Source organism: Brugia malayi (assembly GCF_000002995.4).
Source record: "Brugia malayi strain FR3 genome assembly, contig: Bm_v4_Chr4_scaffold_001, whole genome shotgun sequence".
Lineage (NCBI taxonomy): Eukaryota > Metazoa > Nematoda > Chromadorea > Rhabditida > Onchocercidae > Brugia > Brugia malayi.
The window spans coordinates 8,982,093-9,003,422 of NW_025062478.1; the positions used below are offsets into that span (position 1 = coordinate 8,982,093).

At 32.3% G+C, this 21,330-nt stretch overlaps 2 protein-coding genes across 3 annotated transcripts; one reads left to right on the forward strand and one right to left on the reverse strand.

The window, feature by feature from the left end:
- Positions 1-1,148: 1,148 nt before the first annotated feature.
- Bm11968 (uncharacterized protein) lies at positions 1,149-18,463 on the forward strand (the record flags this gene model as incomplete). The annotated part of the gene is made up of 50 exons (XM_043082195.1): positions 1,149-1,204; positions 1,601-1,777; positions 2,123-2,249; positions 2,465-2,580; positions 2,663-2,850; positions 3,229-3,394; positions 3,719-3,863; positions 4,092-4,266; positions 4,422-4,567; positions 4,952-5,083; positions 5,397-5,480; positions 5,735-5,859; positions 6,062-6,254; positions 6,362-6,495; positions 6,743-6,868; positions 6,961-7,069; positions 7,231-7,392; positions 7,565-7,666; positions 7,858-8,011; positions 8,098-8,222; positions 8,418-8,494; positions 8,792-8,955; positions 9,209-9,316; positions 9,587-9,680; positions 9,902-10,074; positions 10,348-10,544; positions 10,795-10,944; positions 11,205-11,296; positions 11,413-11,560; positions 11,722-11,901; positions 12,272-12,469; positions 12,574-12,680; positions 13,042-13,141; positions 13,514-13,592; positions 13,655-13,821; positions 13,973-14,140; positions 14,299-14,457; positions 14,669-14,752; positions 14,834-15,001; positions 15,174-15,268; positions 15,502-15,594; positions 15,759-15,839; positions 15,997-16,086; positions 16,150-16,246; positions 16,557-16,644; positions 16,802-16,971; positions 17,423-17,593; positions 17,779-17,919; positions 18,199-18,297; positions 18,419-18,463. 50 exons carry the CDS (start codon positions 1,149-1,151, stop codon positions 18,461-18,463), a joined length of 6,525 nt encoding a protein of 2,174 aa, XP_042938129.1.
- Positions 18,464-18,770: 307 nt separating this feature from the next.
- Bma-mrps-2 (28S ribosomal protein S2, mitochondrial, putative) lies at positions 18,771-20,323 on the reverse strand (the record flags this gene model as incomplete). Of its 2 annotated transcripts, none has more annotated exons than XM_001898342.1 (5): positions 18,771-18,980; positions 19,299-19,455; positions 19,605-19,693; positions 19,893-19,995; positions 20,193-20,323. In XM_001898342.1, the coding sequence occupies 5 exons, from the start codon at positions 20,321-20,323 to the stop codon at positions 18,771-18,773; spliced, it is 690 nt and encodes a 229-aa protein (XP_001898377.1). The 2 variants fall into 2 exon arrangements, with proteins under 2 accessions (XP_001898377.1, XP_042938130.1); XM_043082196.1 differs by having other exon boundaries at positions 19,605-19,768.
- Positions 20,324-21,330: the final 1,007 nt, after the last annotated feature.

Consider the following 21,330-nt stretch of genomic DNA (forward strand, 5'->3'; position numbering starts at 1 on the left):
TTCACCGTTGTTTTCATTTAGTCATTGATAATGGATTATTTGACATCAACATTCTAATAGTTGCATTTTCCTGACCGATAGTATTAATCTTCTTACATCTTAACAGATACAAATGAGCTAATGTGCTGAGTGGAAAATTTATCCACTCTTCTTCCTATCACCCCTCTTCTTTCTTGATGAAGCCCCTCTTGAAGGAATACATATAAACATACTGATGTCATCAACCATGTTAAATTTGTCCACAGAACTGCTGAATAAACTTGAAATTTGTTTATAAAAGTGATTACAGTTGTGATAACTAATTTTTAAAAATCACTAGTGATTTGATTTAAACAAATCGAATTAAGCTTCATCACAGGAATGGAACTGAATTGAAACGCTGTTGAAAATCGAAAGATAATTTTTGCTAAACTGTGTTAACCCGTACCGTTACAAAACATCCAACCATTACTCATTGCATTGATTTTTAAAAATAATTTTATGATCGTAACTTCTTTAGAAATTAAGATATTTATTCAGATTTTTTTTTTTTTTTTAAGACTTGAAAGTCAAAACTTTGAATTTTTTTGCATAAGGAAATTGATAATTTGGGAATTAAAAAATTATAAGGGATAAATAAAAGTTATAGGAATCTATTCACTGTAAATTAAAATTTACGTAACGTAAAAGTGGTAACTGTGAACTTCGAAAATATATGAATGGTAAGATAGATGGAAGAGTGCATTAGTCTGTGATATATAGGAATCCGTGATATATATATATATATATATATATATATATATATATATATATATATATATATATATATATATGGTCTGTGATATATATATAGGAGCGATTGTGTTGTTTCGACAAATAATAGGTGTTAAGAAGAGAAAGTTGAATGTTTAGTGCGGTTCATGAATTTTTGAAAACAAAAATTAAAATGGAATATTGTTTATATAACTAACAAAATTTAAGCTATTTATGCCATCGTATTTGGAGTTTTAATGCTGAATAATTAAGTAATCGATTAACCTCTATACTGAGTCAAACCTGAAATAATATTTGTAGTATTTCTCCTGTTCAAAACATTTAATCTTTACAGTTTCAGTGATGGATGAAGAATCAATACGACAACATATAATAACACCTAATAACAAATAGATATGGCATTTCCATACATTTCATGTTTATTGATATTTCTCATATTGCTTATATGGAGGTTTGTTCGTTGTCTTTTAAGATACTTAAGAATGTACAAATTAGCATAGAATAGTGCAGGACATTCATAACTTGAAAATAAATTTCAGAAGTTGTTGATGAAGATAGCACTTTAATTTCTTTCTTGACTCTTGACTATCGTTTTGATTATTGGAAGGAATATAACTTGAAATAATTGAATAGGGAATAAAATAGTTTTTAATAGCCGTTCATATGAGAGCCTTTTTTATTTATCAGGTATACGTTGATTTTTAGAAAATCATGTCATGTTTTGGGATCATGTGTGATTGATTAAGGACTTTATTCTTAAATCGATGAAAAGTCCTTTAAGGACCTACTTGCAAAAACTGTATAGGAATCATTGATTTCTTACTTTATAGCAAGATTTTAAATTTAGATACCGAGGTTGGTTGTTATCATTGGTGGTAGCAAAAATTTGCCGCTGTCGTTCAGTTCGCCTGGGCAGATGCGGCCTTTTTTATGTAGAACATATTAGACTTTGCTTAATTGGTGGTATCGTGATTGAAGTTGACGATTTTCGCGTAACAGTCAGTTTCTTCAATACACATTACACGTGAGTTTCAATGTATTAGTGGGGAAATCTTGCAGTTTGTAAATTACAATTAAATAGTCTGCATGCATCGTTATCAATGATTATAGTCAGGTAAAACCAACAGTAAGATTTATTAATATTCGCAGAAGGAATGTATGGTTCGATGTTTTAAACTTCATTATGTTTGAGTATGTTAAATACTTAGAAGTGTTTTAGAAAGTTTTATATCCATAATAGTACGTATAGTGTCACCATCCCAATAAAAGAAGAAAATGACCTTTACGAATCAAACGAATCACCGTAAATTGTGTATTTAGATTTTTCATGCATTTGGATTGTAGGTTTTTATTGAGTCAACAGTTTTAGGAAACCGTTCATTATCACGATTAGTGACATTCGCATTGAAGGTGAATGTAATCAATTGTCCTTGACACCAACCTACAAGAAACAGTGCTGTCATAAGGATTTTAGAAGATATCTTCATTGGTTACAAGTACGTTTCCTTCTGCATGCCGCCTCCGCTTTTAAGCAATCATATCAGTTATAAAGCCAGCGTGATGTATGTTTGACGTTAAGTCTATAGTTTCTGCACCAACTACTAGCAGTCATACCCTTTGATCTCAGATGATATTAATTTTTGATAAGCTATAAATTGCGAGAAATTTGTGAACACTTCACTGTGTTTTTAACTCCCAGAAACATTTCTAGTATACAAGCACGGTAATTCGTACTGCGCGCGTTGTATTTCTTGGTGTGACACCAGGATCTTTGTTGCATTCAACCTTTCAACAATTACAACTTGATGGATATCGAGATCGTGAAGGGTTAATTTTTAGAAATTTTTTAAGCTTTGACACGAAATACTGGATAGTGTTCCTATCAAGAAAATATTTTTCCACATTTCAGGATGCAGATTGAACTTTCTTGTAAGCTATTACAAGCAAAATTGTTCAGTCGTGGAACAACTCAAAATACTGCGCCTCTACTCGTACTTTCATTAGGATTATCAGTTTGTTGCAACATACCTTTAGATATTTTAAAATTGAAACGACTTGGTGCCCGTATTACTGATCCTCAGCTTATACTTTCGGATGGTTCGTTTTACCATGATCACAAATTCAGTTCTGGTCAAGATTTTCTAAATGTTATGATTTGAAAACTTTTAAAGAATTTAGATTTATACGGAATATGAATTGTTTATCATGTGCTTGCTTTAACTTGATTGCCTGAATACTACTTTATTAGACTAGCAAAAAAAAAATGAAGCATAGAAACATAGAATATAGCATAGAATATATTTAATCGTGAAACGAGACTTGTACTCCATATTATATGGTAGCATGTTACAACAGAGTTGCCAAGCTTATTTAGTGTATCATTAAATCTGCTTTTACGAATACCTAATTTTTATTGAATTGCTGAAGCTTGACTGAAAATTTTGGAATAGTAATCTTGTACGTTAAATATTTCAGGCCTTTTGGAATACTTTCATGATCATTCAATACGTAAGAAGACAAAAACCACGTCAGATCAATTTTTCACCTCCTTTAATATTGAAAGCCTTTTGAATACAAGTTTGAAACTGGACATCGAGAATTTAGTACTGAGATATACCGCCAACATGGATTATTCAGAAATGTATATTGCCTTATACTAATTCATTAGAGCCAGTTGTGATGTTTTATTATTTTGACAAGATTTAAAAAGTTCTCATACATGCAAATTGATTTATGTCAGTGTTTTTGACATAAAAATCAAACCATGAAAATGAGTAGCTCATTTTCCGCTATAGCTATTAAACGGTGGATTGAATATTAATTGCTGAATTAATAATAGTTGTTTATTTACTAATTTTTTTTTTTTTTTTTTATTTACTAATGCTAATATGTAGTATTAAAGCAAAAAGTTAAGTGCGAGTGAAAACACTTTTACAATAATGCCATTAATAGTTTTATGTTCCAGGCGTACTGTTGCTGCAAGGTTAAATGTAGCATCGCTATCGACGGAAGATAACCAACAGTTTGCTATTGTTTTAACTGGAATCAATGTAGACGATCAGACGCGAGAGACGTTGTTCAGTTGCAATGAATTCGATGCTACACTGAATGTTTGTCTTTTATTGTTTGTCGGTGATTTAAACATCGTCAAGTGATACCAAAATTTTTAATTCTAACGCACTGCTATTATTTTAACTGGAATCAATTAAAATTTCTAACACATGACGCATCGAAATGATAGCTGTTGCGGTCCATGTCAGTCATTTCAGACTCCACCCAAACCTTCCACAAAATATAATTTTTTTTAAACGTTATGCTTATTTTGTTTTTTATTGCAGCGAGCATCAGACAGTCCAGGAATTCTCTTAGCCGATATGAAAATATTTAACCCTCATTTTGTTACGAATCAGAAGGCTATCGTTGAGTGGACCGGATATTACCGTAATATTGGACAACGAATCTCGACCTCTGTTGAGGGTCATTTCGATGATGATTTTTCGGCTGCATCTACAGGTAAACTTTCTATTACCGTAGTTTCCCTTCTTTTTTTTTTCAAAAATAAATTCAAATATTTCATCATAATGGTAAGGCTGGTTCTAAAATCTGGATCTCAGTCGAAAATAAAATTTTTAAAGCCTTCAGTAATCTACATGTGAATTTGTTTTTAGATTTACACGTAGTACCGACAGAAATGAAGACGTTCTGTTGGGAATCTTTATACGTCGAAGTAAATTCATTTCACTGTCGTTTATTGCTCTCCAATGGACAAGAAATCAACGCCAGTCTCGAACTGGGAACATTTCGCGTTAACGATGTAGGTCCAGATTTGAGTATATTATTTTTCTTATACTTAATTCGACCTCTGAATGCTTCTAGAAATATTACCGAAGTACTATTCTATATCTGCAGTGCTCGAAAACTGCATTATCTTCTGGAAGAGGTTATGGTACGCCTTATAACATGTAATTTAAAATGGAATAGTTTGAGCTAAGATAAAAATAAAGCATCTTAACAAAGAAAAATGAGACTTTGGAAACAAGTTCTTACAAAAATGTTTAGTGGCATCTAAAACGTGATATAAGAATTCTGTATTTTGTAGCAGAGTTGCGATTCTAGGGTTTGGAATTTTTGATAAGTAAGTGAAGTCTTTCAATAAAATTTATTTTTATTTTTTTGTACTCAGTTATCTCAGTTATAGAATTTTGCATCTGCTGAAATTGGTTTGGAATCGGTCTGGATTCGACAAGGAAATCTTTTTATTGGCCATCTTGACTCTCCCTTTTGTCATGTTTGGGGTACCATTTTGATTGTTGGAGCTTTATTAATTCAGGTATATTTTTTTGAAATGTTGTTACTATACATTGGTTTCTTAACACTGACATATTGGACAGCCTCTACGCATAGTTAAACATATGCTACGAACGTTTTTTATAATTAAATTAATGATTTATATGGGAGCATTTTTTTTTTTTTTCGCATGAAGAGTTCAGTTTAATAATCGTAGCTTAACAGGCAGCAGATGAATAGAGGCAGGTTTCTCTTAGGATTTATATTAGGTCGACTTTCATGAACAAAATGTTTTGGATTGTAAAATTCTCTTGAAATTTCTACGATCTTTTGTATTCTATTATATTCTGTTGAAGTACTCCCGAAATAATGAAATGAGAAGGTTGCTGGTCAAGTTGGTTGAATGTCAAATAGAATATGAGGAAGAACTCATCCGGCAGGTATTTTAAATAATTATTGTAGTTGTATAGCAATGGCATAGAAACACCTTTTCTTTTTCTTATAGACCATAAAAAGTTAGTAGTTGTTGGATTGAGGATTATAGATTTTTTTTTCTTATTTTGTCATTAGTAGATTGATTGATTATGACGAAATATTTTTTATGTTTATGTTCATACATTTGACAATAATTCCAAATAAATGGACGTATCTTTTACATTTCATAGCTTTATTCTTATCATCTTAAATTTGACAGATGGCTTCATTCTTATCATCTCTTCTATATAGCGGTACGTCATCAGCAGCATGCAACACATCTTCTGCATTTCAACCTTACCCACCTCCCCAAGTTGTTTCTGCAGCACAAATTTCTGTAGAGAAGTATGGTTTTTTTTTTTGTTATTTTGTATATGTTACCGGTACTGTTCTATAAAATGATTAAAATTATCTGAAAATAATCCTACATGGTTTCTTCTGGTATCACAACTATTTTTTTCTTATTCCGTAGAAACTTTCAATTTGTTCATTATCTCCGTTCTCATTCTGGTTCGGCATTCATTATATCTAATTCTAATTTTTTCAGTGTTGCCATCTTCATTCTAGCTCGACATTCATTGTATCTGATTCTATCTATCGAACAGCTGCGTTTGGATGTCTTACCTTCCTCAACAACATTGTCGATGCTTGCATTGAATTTCAAGATACTTCAGGGTATCATGACAAATGATGAATTCATTTGTTGGGATGATTCAGCACAAATAAAATCGGAACATATTGTAGGTATTTTTTATTTCCTCGATTTGATTCGCTTTTTTCTTTACTTTTAATGATTCAAGGATTCTCGATACCATTATTATTTCATTTCAATCTCTGGAATATTAAGTGTGGATATAGTGATCGCTTGATGATGCGACTTTCTTGGTTATTGTCATCTTGGGAATGGGTTTTGCTAGCTGAATCAACAGTGAATTTGGTTTGGAGTACTACCGTACACATAATTTTTCTGGAAACTTTCCGGTAGGATTTTGTTTTTAGCTTTTACTGGGTTTTTTCCATAGTGCTGTGGGACTTCTACACTTGTTTTGCAAAGCAGAAAGGTAGTAATTTCATTCTTATTCCTGTTGATGATTTGATACAAACTAAAGAAAGTCAATTTTTTTTTTAACTTAATGTATCACAAAACAAACGAGGTCGTCGCTATGTCAGATTATTTCATATACTCTTGATCTTTACTCTACTCTTCCTACTTTTTTTTTTTTTTCAGGAGTTTGAAACAAATCTGGGATCTTTTTGGACGAAATACATCTTCCAAAGCATTTCAGTTGTTCCACTTCAGTATAGAAACATTCAATCTCGTAACCATCGAATTTCAGCTACCGCGATGTCACGTGTACGTGATATTCTTTTAGGATTTCATCATTTTCTAATCTTCCGTAGCACGGAATTAGCTCTTCAGTGTTGTGAAAATTTTTATTTATAAAGGATGTGTTGGGAAGTACCATCGCTACACATCAAGTGTATGGATCATACAAAAATCGAAATGCCACAATTCACTGCTTCCTTAGATTGTCATCCTATCCTTACCATCGAGGTAATAATTTTGAAGATGAATTAAAATAAATTAATTTTAAATTTGCTTTGATGAATCAGATGAAAAAAAAAGTAGAGAAATTGAAAGCATCGGAAATTTACTGGTGAATCAGAACCTTTTAATACTTCGGCAGATATTGGTAACCCTATTACCCATTGCAGAAGTTTTGTATCGAGAAGCAAGCATTCGATGCAGGGATGGATTTAGGCAGGAATGAATTTAAGAATCTGAAAAACCGAACAAATAAACTTTGGATATGGTCTGCCGATTCAGTGATGTTCGTCTTTCCATATGATTATAATTTTGCAGCAGGTTATGACGAGGTTTGTTTAGTGATGTCTTTCATTGATGTAATATCCGCTTGTAGTGAACTTCCCATTGAGCGTTTTTGAGAACACGTGCAGAATAAATCAATGATCTATTATTAAATTTTAGCTACTATTTCTTATTGTTTTTATATATGTAAGAAATAGTCGAATTATAAATGACTTTTAGATAATTAATGCATGGAAATGGATAAAATTAGTGCATGAATGGAAGAGAAAACCGTTTACTGTTGAATCTCCACTTCCTTCAGATTTGCGATTCTCAGTTAAGGTAAGCTGGTATGTATAACAGTTCGGGAGATTGATGTGTAATTTAAAGTTTGGTTACAAAAAAAGATGAGGGGCTGACATATGACTTAAAATCGTTCATTTTTTAATTTTTTTGATCAATTTTTATCTCACTAATCTTATTTATCTTGCCTTATAAACATATAAACATGTATTATTCTGCGTAATTTGCAGAATGCTTCACTACAAATTAATGATGATCCATTTGAAGTACAACTTCAAAATAATTACGAACTAATGGTTGATGAAGTATATGAATGCGAACGTCGGCGTCAAATGCTAGACCAAAAGTTGGAGCAGCTTCAGAAAACGCGTCCCTTTCTGTCTCGTTAGTAGAGCTTCTGTTGAGTGGCATCAATTACTCTTTAGAATTTAGTTCCCATGAAAAGCTATGCTATCATAACACTGTTGCAGAATCAAAAGCAGATGAATTACATCGATCGTTAGTTAAGAAAAATGCGGAGATATATATTGAAAGATCCAAAAAGTTGCCGAGTTCCAGAAAGCATCTTTATTTGTGGTCAATTACGAATCTAGAGGTCATATTACTTGAAACAATTTTCTGTTTCCTTTAAAACATCTTTAAATACTGAATTTAATCCTAAAAATGCAGATTTAAAATTTTGTCTTAGTTGTGAATCAGTAATTAAATATCTCTGTTCACTTATATGTTTTAGAATCAAGAGATTTGATTTTAGTCAGTAGGTTTTCTAATATACCTTAGAACTATTTAGATTCGTACATATGCTGATTTGATTTTGCACGGAAAAGAAAATGTGATCAGACATCTGAAAACTTTCAATCCAGAATCGTACGTTTTCTTCTGTATATGAATATACACAGTAATGAGATAATTACTGTCCTAATTTCTCGTTTAATTGCTGGGTGAAGTTGGAATACAATGCTTATCTCGCATCTTATTATATTTGTATTTAATTTCACTCATTCCTTATAAGACAATAAATTATACTTTTTATAATACACTCAAGAAATTCTTTTTTTTTTCTCTTGCTTAACCAAAGCCTCAAGTACAGTTTTGTAATAGAAATCATTTAGCAGTCTTCTTTAACATTTATTTCTATAACACTACTAATTTGCAAATTTTTAGGCCATTCCCAACTGAGGGAATGGAATTCAGTACGTTATGGGCACGTGCTGTTGAAATGGATTGTGATGATTGGGTTATGCAGTTCCGTGATTATCCGTTGCCGTATGTCCTGATGAAAGATGCACATTTTTGGGGACATCTAATAGGAAGTGAGCAACTTACAGGTAAGTTTTGCAGAACATAGTTGTATTTGTAAAAAATCATATGGAAGAAATAGTAGGGCTATTGTTTATTGGTTAATTGAAATTAATATGTTTATGGTTAACATGTCTTCTCGTGTAAAACTTCTAGATGATTATTATGATACTGTCAGTCTATCAATTGCGAAATTAGATTAGGCAACTAGCAGAAATACATAGTTTTTTTTTTCTTACTTTTTTCCTTTTTGACATATAACAGTAATTTATCATCTTTCAGGACCGCGCTCAATACGAACATGTACCGTAACACTACCAGAGCCTTGGGGGCAATATATTATTGAGCGAAATATGTGTCCCTTGAAATATTATTACGATCTCTCATGCGGTTAGGTTTCTATTTTCGGTAATGATAACTATGTATGACAATTGTCAACTAATTCATTAATTTAAGAATAGTTGCTGTACGTCGCTGTAGTCAAAAATCATAAAGTAAGAATATTTTTCACGTCAGTTTCCCAATTTGAGTTTCTCAATTTTGTATTCATACAAATATTATCACTGTTTATTATTTCAACTTTTTAGCCTTATCGATGTTAGAAATAGTAATGACAGTCTAATGATCAATTAAGAATATTTAGAATTTAATTGTTTGTAGAGATCAAAGAACTAAATTGCACTTATGGGCCTTGCTGGGAGCCGTGCTTATCGATGATTAGCCTTTGTTGGAGTAATATCAGTTTGCCATCAAGGTATCTTGATTTCTCTTCGTATTTGCTCTCTTAAAACAAAAATTCATTGTGTTATAGAATTTCTTTTTCGAATTACTTGGAAAGTTTAGCGATATAACAATGTGCCATAGATTTGGAAGAGTACAATTACAATACCGCATGAAATCCATATCTCTAACTGATTTATTCAATGCATTTCACCATGATAATGAGAAATGATATTTATCAATGTCTAATTATAGAGATCCAAGTCCACCACTGCCTTTTTGGGACAAAATTCGATTACTTTTACACGGTCGTTTTTCTATGCTTTGTCAAAATTTGGTTACATCGATGCTTGCATCTACAGATCCATACAATTCCACTGAACTGGTTGAAATATGCTGGAGAGAATTCGGGTTTGACTGGGTTACAGGTAAACAGCAACTGGCAAAGTTTTTTATTATGTTAAGTTGGTTTTCGAATGGCGCTAAAACTTTTCATCGATTTTACGAGACAAACGCTAGTATCCACATAAAATCTCTTCTAGCCATTTCTGCACAGGTTATTCTTAAATCTTCAAAAATCACGTAAAGAACTTGATGGTTTAAACAGTTGTAGCTATAAAATAGTTTTGTTGTTTCATAGAAAATCTTATTCATGTAAATTTATGCTACTATTATTTTGACACATATATTACATAATTTAGATCAGTTTTGTGTACAAACGGATATAGATGCATTCGTACGTACTGCATCGAAGTATGATGAAAGTCGTGTTTTGCATTTGCCAGGATTTAAATTCAGTGTGAAAATGGACTGGGCTTGTATTGGTGATCCACACGATCATCACAGTGTTCAACCGTGTGCTCCTGACAAGCTTCCTGAATACTCATCTACTAATTTAGTAAGTTCTTAATATTGTGCTAAGCTGGTTTCGTTTAAGACATTAAAATTTCAATTCAAGTGAATTATAATTAATTTTTTGCCTGCTTACGTTTCTGCATGCTCGCTTATTTCTCTGATCATTACAAAGTTTTAACTGCAACATTTCTACCATTACTATGTTGGAAAAAAAAAAAAAATTTTTTACTATGTTAGAAGGTGCTTCGTCCAACAGGTAATGTGTTTGATACATTTTTGATTATATTTCATAGGAACATGATTCTTATCGCGCATTTCGCTCAACACATCTCGATTTAGTCTTCACTTTAGAAGTGAAACAACCGGATAATACGGTGACTAATAGTCAGTGTCCTCAGATTTTACTTTATGCCAATATCTTTCGATGGTTGGAATTCCTCAAAGTACTTTCCTTTTTATTTTCATTATTTTTTTATTATTTTTGTTATGCTTATCCAGATAGATGTGGTTGTTATTTGCTGGCTGCGAACAAATTGATTTATACGGGGATAGTTTTTGTACTTCTCCGTTATTATTTCTTTATAGAAATCAACTAAAGTATGAAATGAACTGTAAGTTATATTTTAATTATATTTTAAGCAATGTCACCCTCAAATGTTATTCACTGTGCAATTTGTTATGAAGTTTCAGTTTTATAATTTAGAATACGATGACAACAGTGAATAGACCAGTAAAGCGTGGTCGATTATTCGGTGGAGACAAAACTAAAAAAAGTCAGCTGAGTCGACATTTGAAGTAACTGTTAATTGATTTAAGCTCGTGTTTCGCCTTTTTTTATGTATTTGCCAGAAATCTAAAATGATTGAAGTGTTGAAACTTTTGTTTTAAATTCATTCACTCTCATATTTTAGGCATATTCAATTGAATGTTACACTTCCACGCTTTTTGATCACTTACTGGATGTCGTACTCATCATCACATGGTCTGCGGATGATTAGTGAAAGTTTACACTTAACCTCATCATTAGAACTTCACATTTTGCAGAATGGCGAGCAAAAGGTCAATGTGTTCACTTTTTTCAAAGAAAGCTGTACTTTTTCGAAAGTTGTAAAAAAGAAAGTGCACTTTTTAAATTTAGGTTGAAATGCCGATGAAGATATGAACTTTCGAATCAACCATCCTATTATTATCGTTTAGCATAACATTTGCTATAGTTTTAGGATGGAGTCAGCAGAAGACGAATTGCCAAATGGTCAGTTTTATACGTTTCAGCACAGCTTTTAAATGCACAGATTCATCTTTTCGGCGCTAATTCACAAAACTTTGCTACTTCAATTGATGATAATTCGTTTTTTATTGGATTGGATCGGTTGTCTTACACACGAGAAGCACGATCTAAGGTCTTTTTTATAACTTTTCTCTTTCAACGATGTGGTTATTTAATTTTAATCCTATCATTGCATAAGCTATTGACGAAATATTTAAATGCAATTATGCTTGTTATTCTGGACTATGAACTTTAATCGCTCGCTTTTTACTCAGAAATTTTATATATTCATATTTAATATTCATTATTTTAATATAAAATTTAATGATTAGGTGCTATGGTCACCCTGTTTGACTTCTCGTAAAAGTTTTTTTTAGCCTGTTTTTATGACATATTTTAATTGATCATTCATTGTCTTGTTTAACCTATAAACGCTTCCTTACTTTCATTGTTTTTTGATTGTTCGCAGTTGAGAGGTTCATGAATTTATTTTTTCTTTTTAGAATAGCACTGATTCTTCCAGTAATAGGCAGGTCAAATTGTCAGAAAGTGATGAAGCAGTGCACAGGCTCACAATTCATGATTTGCGTGCTTCGTGGACTCCGGAAAATCGTGATACGTGTTTGGCCATTGCAGATGGCGTTCATAAGGCCCACATTTTACGGCGTATTTTAGGAACAGATGCTTTGAAGACACCACATGTTAGGCTTAATTTTTTTAATTTAATTTAAAGCAGTAGTTTAATTATTAACAAATTTTTTGAACAACTTTTGGGTTAAGAAGCTACACGGATTTTTAATTGCAGTTTACGGAACCAGGAGTCCTGTCACCATCTTCAGCTACTTTAAATGCTGCGAGTGCCGTAAGATCGACTGTTTCAAGATTACATTCTGATCCTGACAAAACAAATCAGTGAGTTCTTAGTCTTTTTTTTCACTGTAGCACAAAAATTGTCATTTGTTTTACCGTATTGCTGTATTGTTGATCTTGCTGAAAGTTTTCATTATTTCATTAATATTGACAAACAGGTGTTTACATTAATAACCAAGCTTCTTGTTTGTAGAATATAACTATTATATTGCATAAAATATAATTTGTTTGTAGACATTTAGCAACAGTGATAAATACGAGATAATATTATTTGCATTTGCTGTTCCTTTACATGTGACCTTTTGAAAGATCTACAAAACTTGGTCGTGGAAAATATGTAGAATCAGTTCATTTTGTTTAGTGTAGTGATTAGCTATTACACATCATATATTAGCTATTACAGATCACGATGTGGTTCTGATAGACGGGTAACAGAGGAAAATGATATGCTGCAGCGATTAATTGATGAAGCCAGTACGAAACTTGTCGCTTACGATGAAGAAGTTCTACTTTTTTGTTATTCTGTTAAAGAAATACTTGCTACTCGATAATATAAGTGATATTTTTTCCTTAAATATAGCCAAAGGAAAAGATCTGTCCACTAAATAATTCTTACTTGTAAAATAAAATAATCCTACTACAGATTTATTGAAGAGTTTCGTAATAGCTATGTTCACATATTTATAAACAAACTCTCGAAATAAGAACGTGTTAATACTTGTTTCCCACTACAAATTCTGCTTTTACTGATTCGGGCACAGCCAGCTTTTAAGAAGAAAAGTTGATTTTAATAATCTATCTATTCTTCTTTGAACTTTATTTCATCTTATGTCATATATTGAATTTAATTCATGAAGTATTTGTTTGCATTTCAGACAACTGACATTCCTTCGGACATGTTACAAGGAATTGCACTGTGTACAGCTGACGACGTCGCATTAATCAACTGGCAAAGTAAGTTGCTGATCTATGATTTTTGGTATAGAAAATAAGTATAAATATATTTCTCATTTCAGTTGATCTTATTAATAGCCAAGCCGTTTTACGGGGAAAAGAAAAGGATGGATTTGTTTTACTAACTGCTGCCCGTGCATCTGTAACTCAGCGCATCTATTCATTAGTTTGGAAAAAATCGCAGTTGTTGAGTAAGAAATCATGGTGCGCGACTCTTTCCGGGATGCAGGTATTTTTTTTTTTTTTTTTGTATTCCTTTTTTTGTAATGGTGCCGTAAATAGAAAGTTATTTAGTTATTGGGTCAAACTAATTTCACATTTTAGCGCATGCCGTTTGCAATTCAATACGAAAAGAAAACTAAGTTACAAATCTATTTTAGTACTTTGCACCCCTGGTAATGTCTCAGCATCTCAATCCATCAAGTTCTCTGTCGGAATCAATCCCACAAGGATTCCATTGGTTAAATCGTGATATCATTGAGGAAAAAACGTGCAGTGATCCTAATATCAGTGATCGCTTGAATCCTTATATTAGCACTGGGGAAGCCGTGGGCGGTGTAGTTGTTGGTAAGCAGTTTATTTACCAGCTATTTTTAATTTTATCTATATAATAACTGCTCAAGATGAAAAAAAAAATACTAAAACAGTTTTCTTGACCGAGAACTGCTTCATGCAAATCTGGGAATCTTTGAGACCGTTTTAGTAGCGCATCATGAGCTTAAACATTATTTTAAATCATGGTAATGTGGCACAAACCGAGGGAAAACTACAGTTACAACGAGTCGTTTCGAGATGTAGCTGTCAAATGTATTTTTGCTACTTTTCGGATACATTGGATCTTGATACACATGACATTCCCTATTCGGTATGCTTTGTAAATAGCGTAGATGAAATTTCTTGGTAAACTATCTTTTGAATAGCTGTTTCATATATTAAAATAATATGATAAACAATGAGGAATGTGTTGAATGTAAATGAAAAATAAATACCACTATAGTTTAGAGAAATGCAATATGAAACTGTTACGGCATATATTTTTGTCCATTTTCAAATTCATTATTCTACAGTTTTCATAGATCAGCGAAACGAATGAGGCAGGTGGAATTTGGGGCCAGCCAGAACCCGTTGATTGCTTTACCTTAAAACATAACATGCTGGAGGCAAGAATTTCAATTATCCTTTTTTTTATATCATTTCTTATTACGTGAGCAAGCTACAGTACAATCTATCATTAATTTTAGGTCAGCACTAATCCCGAGCAGTACCAAATGGTGATGAATATTATAAACCAATTGGTTCTATTTGTGGATCCACGAAAGAAAGAAAGTGACCGTCGGCGACAACGACTGCGTTTTGAATTGCAGCTTAAAGATGTTGATGAAGTGAAATCGGCTATTTTTGCCATGCAGGTTAGTTTTTCCTGGAAAAAAATATCGAGGTTACTTTACAAAACGCATTGGTTCTTTATTTCTTAAATTACCTTTTTACCATCTCCAGGTAAGACGAATGAAGCATCGTTTTAAAAATCGGGTTTGATTTTTTTGGCATCACTGAAGCCTTATTACCATTTTTTGCAAACAGGCAGAATTGCGAGATGTTATTGCTGTAATCCGTTCACTGGAGAGACGTTTATTTTTCCTGAATAGGCAGTTACAGGAGTCTGGCAATGACACTGCGTAAGCCTTTTCTGTAATTTTTAATAGTTATATGTCTTAAGAGAAATAATATATGGAATGAAATATATGAATTCTGGAAATTCCTGTACATGATGAGCACAATAACATAGGAATTCACGATGAAACCCACCGATGTTTAAAAAGAAATTTGCCGTTATATCACTTTATTTTTTCATTTTTTAATTATTTTTTAGTTTGTAAAAGTTTAGTTTGCTTACTACATTGCATTTTAGAATATTGGAGGCTAACAAAAATGTGACAGCAGAAATCGATGAAATGAAAAAAAATCAGATTGTACTCTGTGATGAATTAGCAATGACTATTAGGTGGGTTCAACCATAACTTAAATATGTTAAACTTGAACACCGATAACCTTAATGAATTTAATTTCAGTTCTAATTTTGTAAGACGTTTATGCCGGTCTTCTGTCCATCTTGTAGAAATTTCTATAATACTTCATCTTACAAAATTTAATTCCATTTCATTTAAGTTGTTATAAAGAGAAGCAAGTGGAAAGAATGCGACAACTGGTTAATGCTGCAGAGGAAGAACAGGCTGCTGTGGCTAGGAGGTATTATTTTTATAAGCGAACTAAACATTTATGGAAAGATTTTAATTTTAAAGAATGATTAAATTTCTCTATGATTTAGGAATTTCAACTGCTTATTTTATTCATTGACTTGTTTTAAGTCCGAACATTGTTTTGAAGGTTTCTTTTTTTTTTTCAGATTTGAAGTATGTTTTGAAGACTGTATTTGGAGGCTTACAGAAAGTGATGGACAAATTGCTCTTGCAGAAATGCAAATACGAAATTTTTTGTAAGAATTTTCTAGCAGTTTTTGTTTAATAAAATATTGTTCATCTTACAAATGTTATTTCAGGTATACACGTACGGCGCGTATAGATAATTCTGGTGAACATTTATTAGAGATTGGCACTGTGCAAGTTACCAATTTACTTCCAGATACTCTTTACAAGGTAGCATTCTTTTAACTCTTTGTAACTCTTAATTTCCAGTTCCTAGCTTCTCGTTGATGGCAAATTGCATTAATGCTGAGATAAAAGATTTCAAGTAGAGATTTCAGTCTCACTGGAAGAACAGCATTTAAAATAAGTTTGTCTCGGACCCTGCCACTTCTTTATTTCTTTATTGAAGTTTTAATCGCTTCAATTTTTTCGGAAATGAAAATTGAAGAAGATAACTGATTTCATATTCTAACTGCTGTGATACTGACTGTGGTAAAATATCGAAAATTTCCGTTGAAAGAAAGAAAAGTTTTTTTTATAGCATACTTTGCAAGCACAAAATACATCACGAAAGAAAACGGAACGTCAACCAGCATCAATTCGCGTTGTTTGTCGCGAAAAAGCGCCAGGTATGCCTTGTTTTATGTTGCGTGTAAACCTATATATATATATGTTTTAAATGGTGTCTTTTAATTGTCTTTTTTCATTTCAGTATTTAGCTATTTAGTTATCAATCATTCTACTGCGTCAGGTTATCTAAAGCATCGATAAAGATCACAATTTCAGTTGGTGGAATTTCGGTAAAGGAACATTTCGAGATAAATGTTTCACCCATGAATGCTCAAATTACTTATCGATTCTTCGAAAAAATGATGGGGTATTTTTTTCCTGGGAGGAATATCGATAAAGAAGACCAACGAAATCTCGATACAAATGAAGAGCTGCAGAACAATCAGGTTGCTTTTTTTTCATTTCTGAAGTGATAGTTTAATAAAAGTTTAGTTTAAAAGATCTGTTTTGTTTTTGGCTGTTCTAGATTTTTGTTACCAAGAATAACATTTCTTGTTTTCCTTTTTTCATAACTTTGCACTCATAAGTCGGATAGCTCAAAATAGGCAAAAGATTTTCAACAATTTCATCGTACCTAAAATGATGCTTTGCACGGAACTGCTTAATCCGGAGATCATTTTATGTAAACGAATCTGTATATTAATTTTCAGTCCACTTTATGGACTTGAATAGAAGCAACATTTCTGAGATTGTTGAACTGATTTTCACTGAATACCAACAGGTTGTTATATCTGAAATTAAGACAAGTGGAAGTCAAATCTGGTCTATTGAAAATAATTACTTTAATTACTTGTAAAGTTAGTGAAATTTTAAGCATCTTATTATATTTCCTTATAGGGTGTATCAGTTGGACAGTGGTTACGTGGGGCCATGAACGGTTCATTTCGGCGTACAAATGACTCTAGTCATTTACGTGATGATATTGATCGCATGAAGGAACGAGCTCAAGAAAATAATGTTTTTCTGTACATCAAAATACCCGAAGTGCCTTTTATTGTTTCATACAAGGCAATGTTTTATATTGTTATATACGATGAAAATTTTTTTAGTCCATCTATTTCAAGCCTTACTAAGAGATCAGCAAATGAGTTCCTGAGCCTAATTTCATTGGTAAAACCAGTTTGTATTGATTGATCTAATATCTTGCTTTGTTTGCAATTTCTGAAGGTCAGTAATTTTGTTCCCTTTTTTAGGGTAACAAAGAGAAGAATATTGAAGATGTCGATCGATTTCAACTAGTTTTCCCGTTGTGTGAATATCATGAAAAAAATTGGACTTGGCTGGATCTCGCTTTGGCAATTAAGCAACGTTGTCGACGAGTACTACTTCAACAGGTCAAGTGTTCGGTTTTGGACATTCTTTTTTTGTTAAGCCTTAAAACCAGATAATGCGTTACTTGTGCTGCTGTACTACTCCTTATTTTAATAAAGGGCTTGCTTTGATTACTGAAGTCAGATGTAGGTTTAAGATAAAGATGGGAGATGTTTTTTTTTTTTTTGGAAAAGTTAATGTATTTGTAAATTTTCAAACATCCTTAACCATATAATTTCGACCATTTTTAGAACAAACCAGGGTGATATTTTTCATAATTACTCAATATATAATTTTTTCAGTTCATGAAGCAGAAATTATTACGAAATCGTTTAACAGGTGTGGAACATCCATCAATCGAGATAGATGAGGATGAGAAGAAACGGATTGTTCTTGGGACGGTAAATCTCTCTTGTATCATAAACACAATTTATGATGCTATTTAGACTCATCCACATTAAAACTTATAATGCATATTGATTTTTAATAGCAATATCTCATGATCATCAAGATAATTTTCAGACAGCCGTTCCAGTAAAAGATAAGAAAAAGAAGAAGAACAACTAATAACTGACAGCTGTTGTGGCTTTTCTCTAGTGAGTTCAGGGCATTACTTCAAACTGTGATTTGGTTCCCTCTGCTAACACGATTTTTACAGCGTTAATTTATTTTGCTTCCAGTTTGCTATCTCCGGTGTTATCAGCAAAACGCATACCAGTACAGAAGCAGCAATAAAAAATTTAAGCTATTAATGTAATGGTAATGTTGATAGAAATGCATGACTTAGTTTTGAAGCAATTAGGCACTAATAACAGGATTCAGGCTATAAATATGCTAAATAAAAGTAAGTTCAATTTTTTAGAGTCGTTAACTGTTAATTAGAAAGTAACGACCGTCGTGCTTCTTTTCCCACTTTGACAGCTTTAACGAAACAATCCATAAAATACTGTACACTGGATACTGAGTCATCATTTCCGGGAATCGGGTACGTAATATTGGTAGGATCAGCATTGGAATCGACGATACCAATCGTTGGAATTACCATTTTTGCTGCTTCGCGTACTGCTGGATGCGTCTCTAATACCTGGAGTGTTTTTCTGTATGAAAATTGAATTTTAAGAAAAAGTGTTTGTTTCATAAATTATTTTATAGATAAGTTTTTCATACTTCGCATTCTATGAATTTTTAATATTAAAAAAAAGAGAAAGAAACGTCATAAAATTTTCTCACATTATAAGGTTGATAGATTAAAAAAAGGAAAGTGATTATTCTCGTAAAATATCTAACAGCCTTATTTATTTTTTATTAAAATAGAGCACTTTAAGTCTTGAAGTTGGAGATTAAGAAGTGAACATTGCTTAGAAAGAAAGAAAAAAATAACAGTGTATGAAAATAAGCAAACCGATGTTAATGTAGACAGGAATATGATCGTGTCCGGCAAACGTACAGGTGCACCAAATAATGCTTTCGCATTAAGTAAAGTATCCTCTTTCCAACCACGCACGTGCGCAAACTCATTTATTTCTAGAGCTTTTCGCTCAACCATTAGCATATTATTCCTGAAAAAAAAATTTTTTTCTGAAGAAACAAAAATATTACACTGATAGACCTAGCTTACTCTAGTAACACTTCTGAAGTTATCAATTGTAGCATGAGATTTTGCAGCTTAATTAATTAATTTCAATTAAATCAGTTCTAATTCTCTCACCTTTCTGTCGTAATGAATAGGAACATTCCACCACGCATTGCTAAATGAGCAACAAAATTTAATGCCGTAATCAAGCATTCACGCGTTTTCTGTAAATCAAAAATACAAATACCTAAACGTTCGCCAAATAACGACCATTTCATTCTGTCATTCACTGTTCCAACCTGGAAAAAATGTGGAAGGCTTGAGACTTAGTGTGAAGTTCTCGCAACTCTCTATTCTTTCGTTTCAGATGAAGTATAGCGTAATTTTTTCGTTATTATTGTTCATGAAATATTATTAACTTACTTTATGGCCATAGTGTACTCGTGCATGGAATAAATCATCTATGGTAATCATTTTCTTGAAACCGAAATGATCCCTCTCCTTCAAAATATCATCCACATAGTTTCTGGAATAAAAGAACAGTTTCGTTCGAAAATCTCTAAAGTTCAACTCAAAATTCGATTTATGCTATTCTGTGGTATTAAAACATTACTTAGCAGAAAAAAGGATCCTAAGTGCAGTGAGGAACGAATTTGCAAAATCCGCTTCACGCAGTAGAAAAACTGCCTATGTATTAATAGATGCAAGAAAATGATTACTTACAGAAGAACAAACGGACGAACGGTAGCCTTTTCAAGCAAATCAGTACTTGGCTCCTCTACCACTGATGCGTGCTCTCGTACACAGTGTCGGAATGTCATAGCAAATCGTCGAAGGAATACAGGCTTAGGCATGTCATTAATAATATCTACTCGAAGTTTCAATCACCAGAGTTGATTCTATAATTGTTGTCCTATATAATTGTGGAAAATTGAAGTTCGAAAGAAATTTCCGCATGAAAAAGATTACTTTATTTGAGAATTACCATATAATACAACATAATACGAGATTTGGTGACCAGCTGCCTCAATGTCATCACACAAACAAAAAAAATCCATTCACTCTTGACACAGTTATACTGCTCTAATCAGTTACTCAAAACCCTTAAATAATTCCTATACCCCAGTACTTTGAAAAGTATTTCGATAATCTAATAGAGCTTCACAACAGTCAACTTTTCGTTTACTTCCAATCCTTCCTCCTGTATAAGGAAGGAATTAATACGTAATTTAGACGATTTTTGATTCTTTCAATGATTTAATATATGGTGATGCTAAACAGTACACACAAAACTAGCCTGTAAATTCATTTTTTTTATTTTAACATCATGTATAAATAACTCCTAAAGGAAAACCATTGCACAGATTTGAAAGAACATTGTAACAAGTAAGCATTTACTATCATAAGGAAAATAGAAAAACCGATCTTGCATTACTTTTTGCCATCTTCCTAACACCAGTTGATCATCGCAACCGGTACCATCTGTCTCGCCCAAACATATCACTTCAAAAGAGATGACAGTGAAGAACAAGAGTTCACAAGTTCTATTCATTATTCAAAATAAAACATACAAAGTAAAAAGCTGTGTAAAAAAATGCTGTGTAAACAATTCAAAACTACAAGTTAAAAATTTCATAAACTAACTAAGACACTTCTGATCTCAAGCAGTCAACTTAAATGTGTCCTAATATAAATGAGCAACTAAACAGTCAAAGTCAAAAAGAAAGTATAACGGACATAAATCAACAGCTAGCGATGAAATCTTCAACACTGCTGAATTAAAAAAAAAAAAGAAAAATGCATTAAATGAGCTTCCCAGACAGCAATAGAAAACCGAATCCTTGCATCAGTTTGCAGGGGA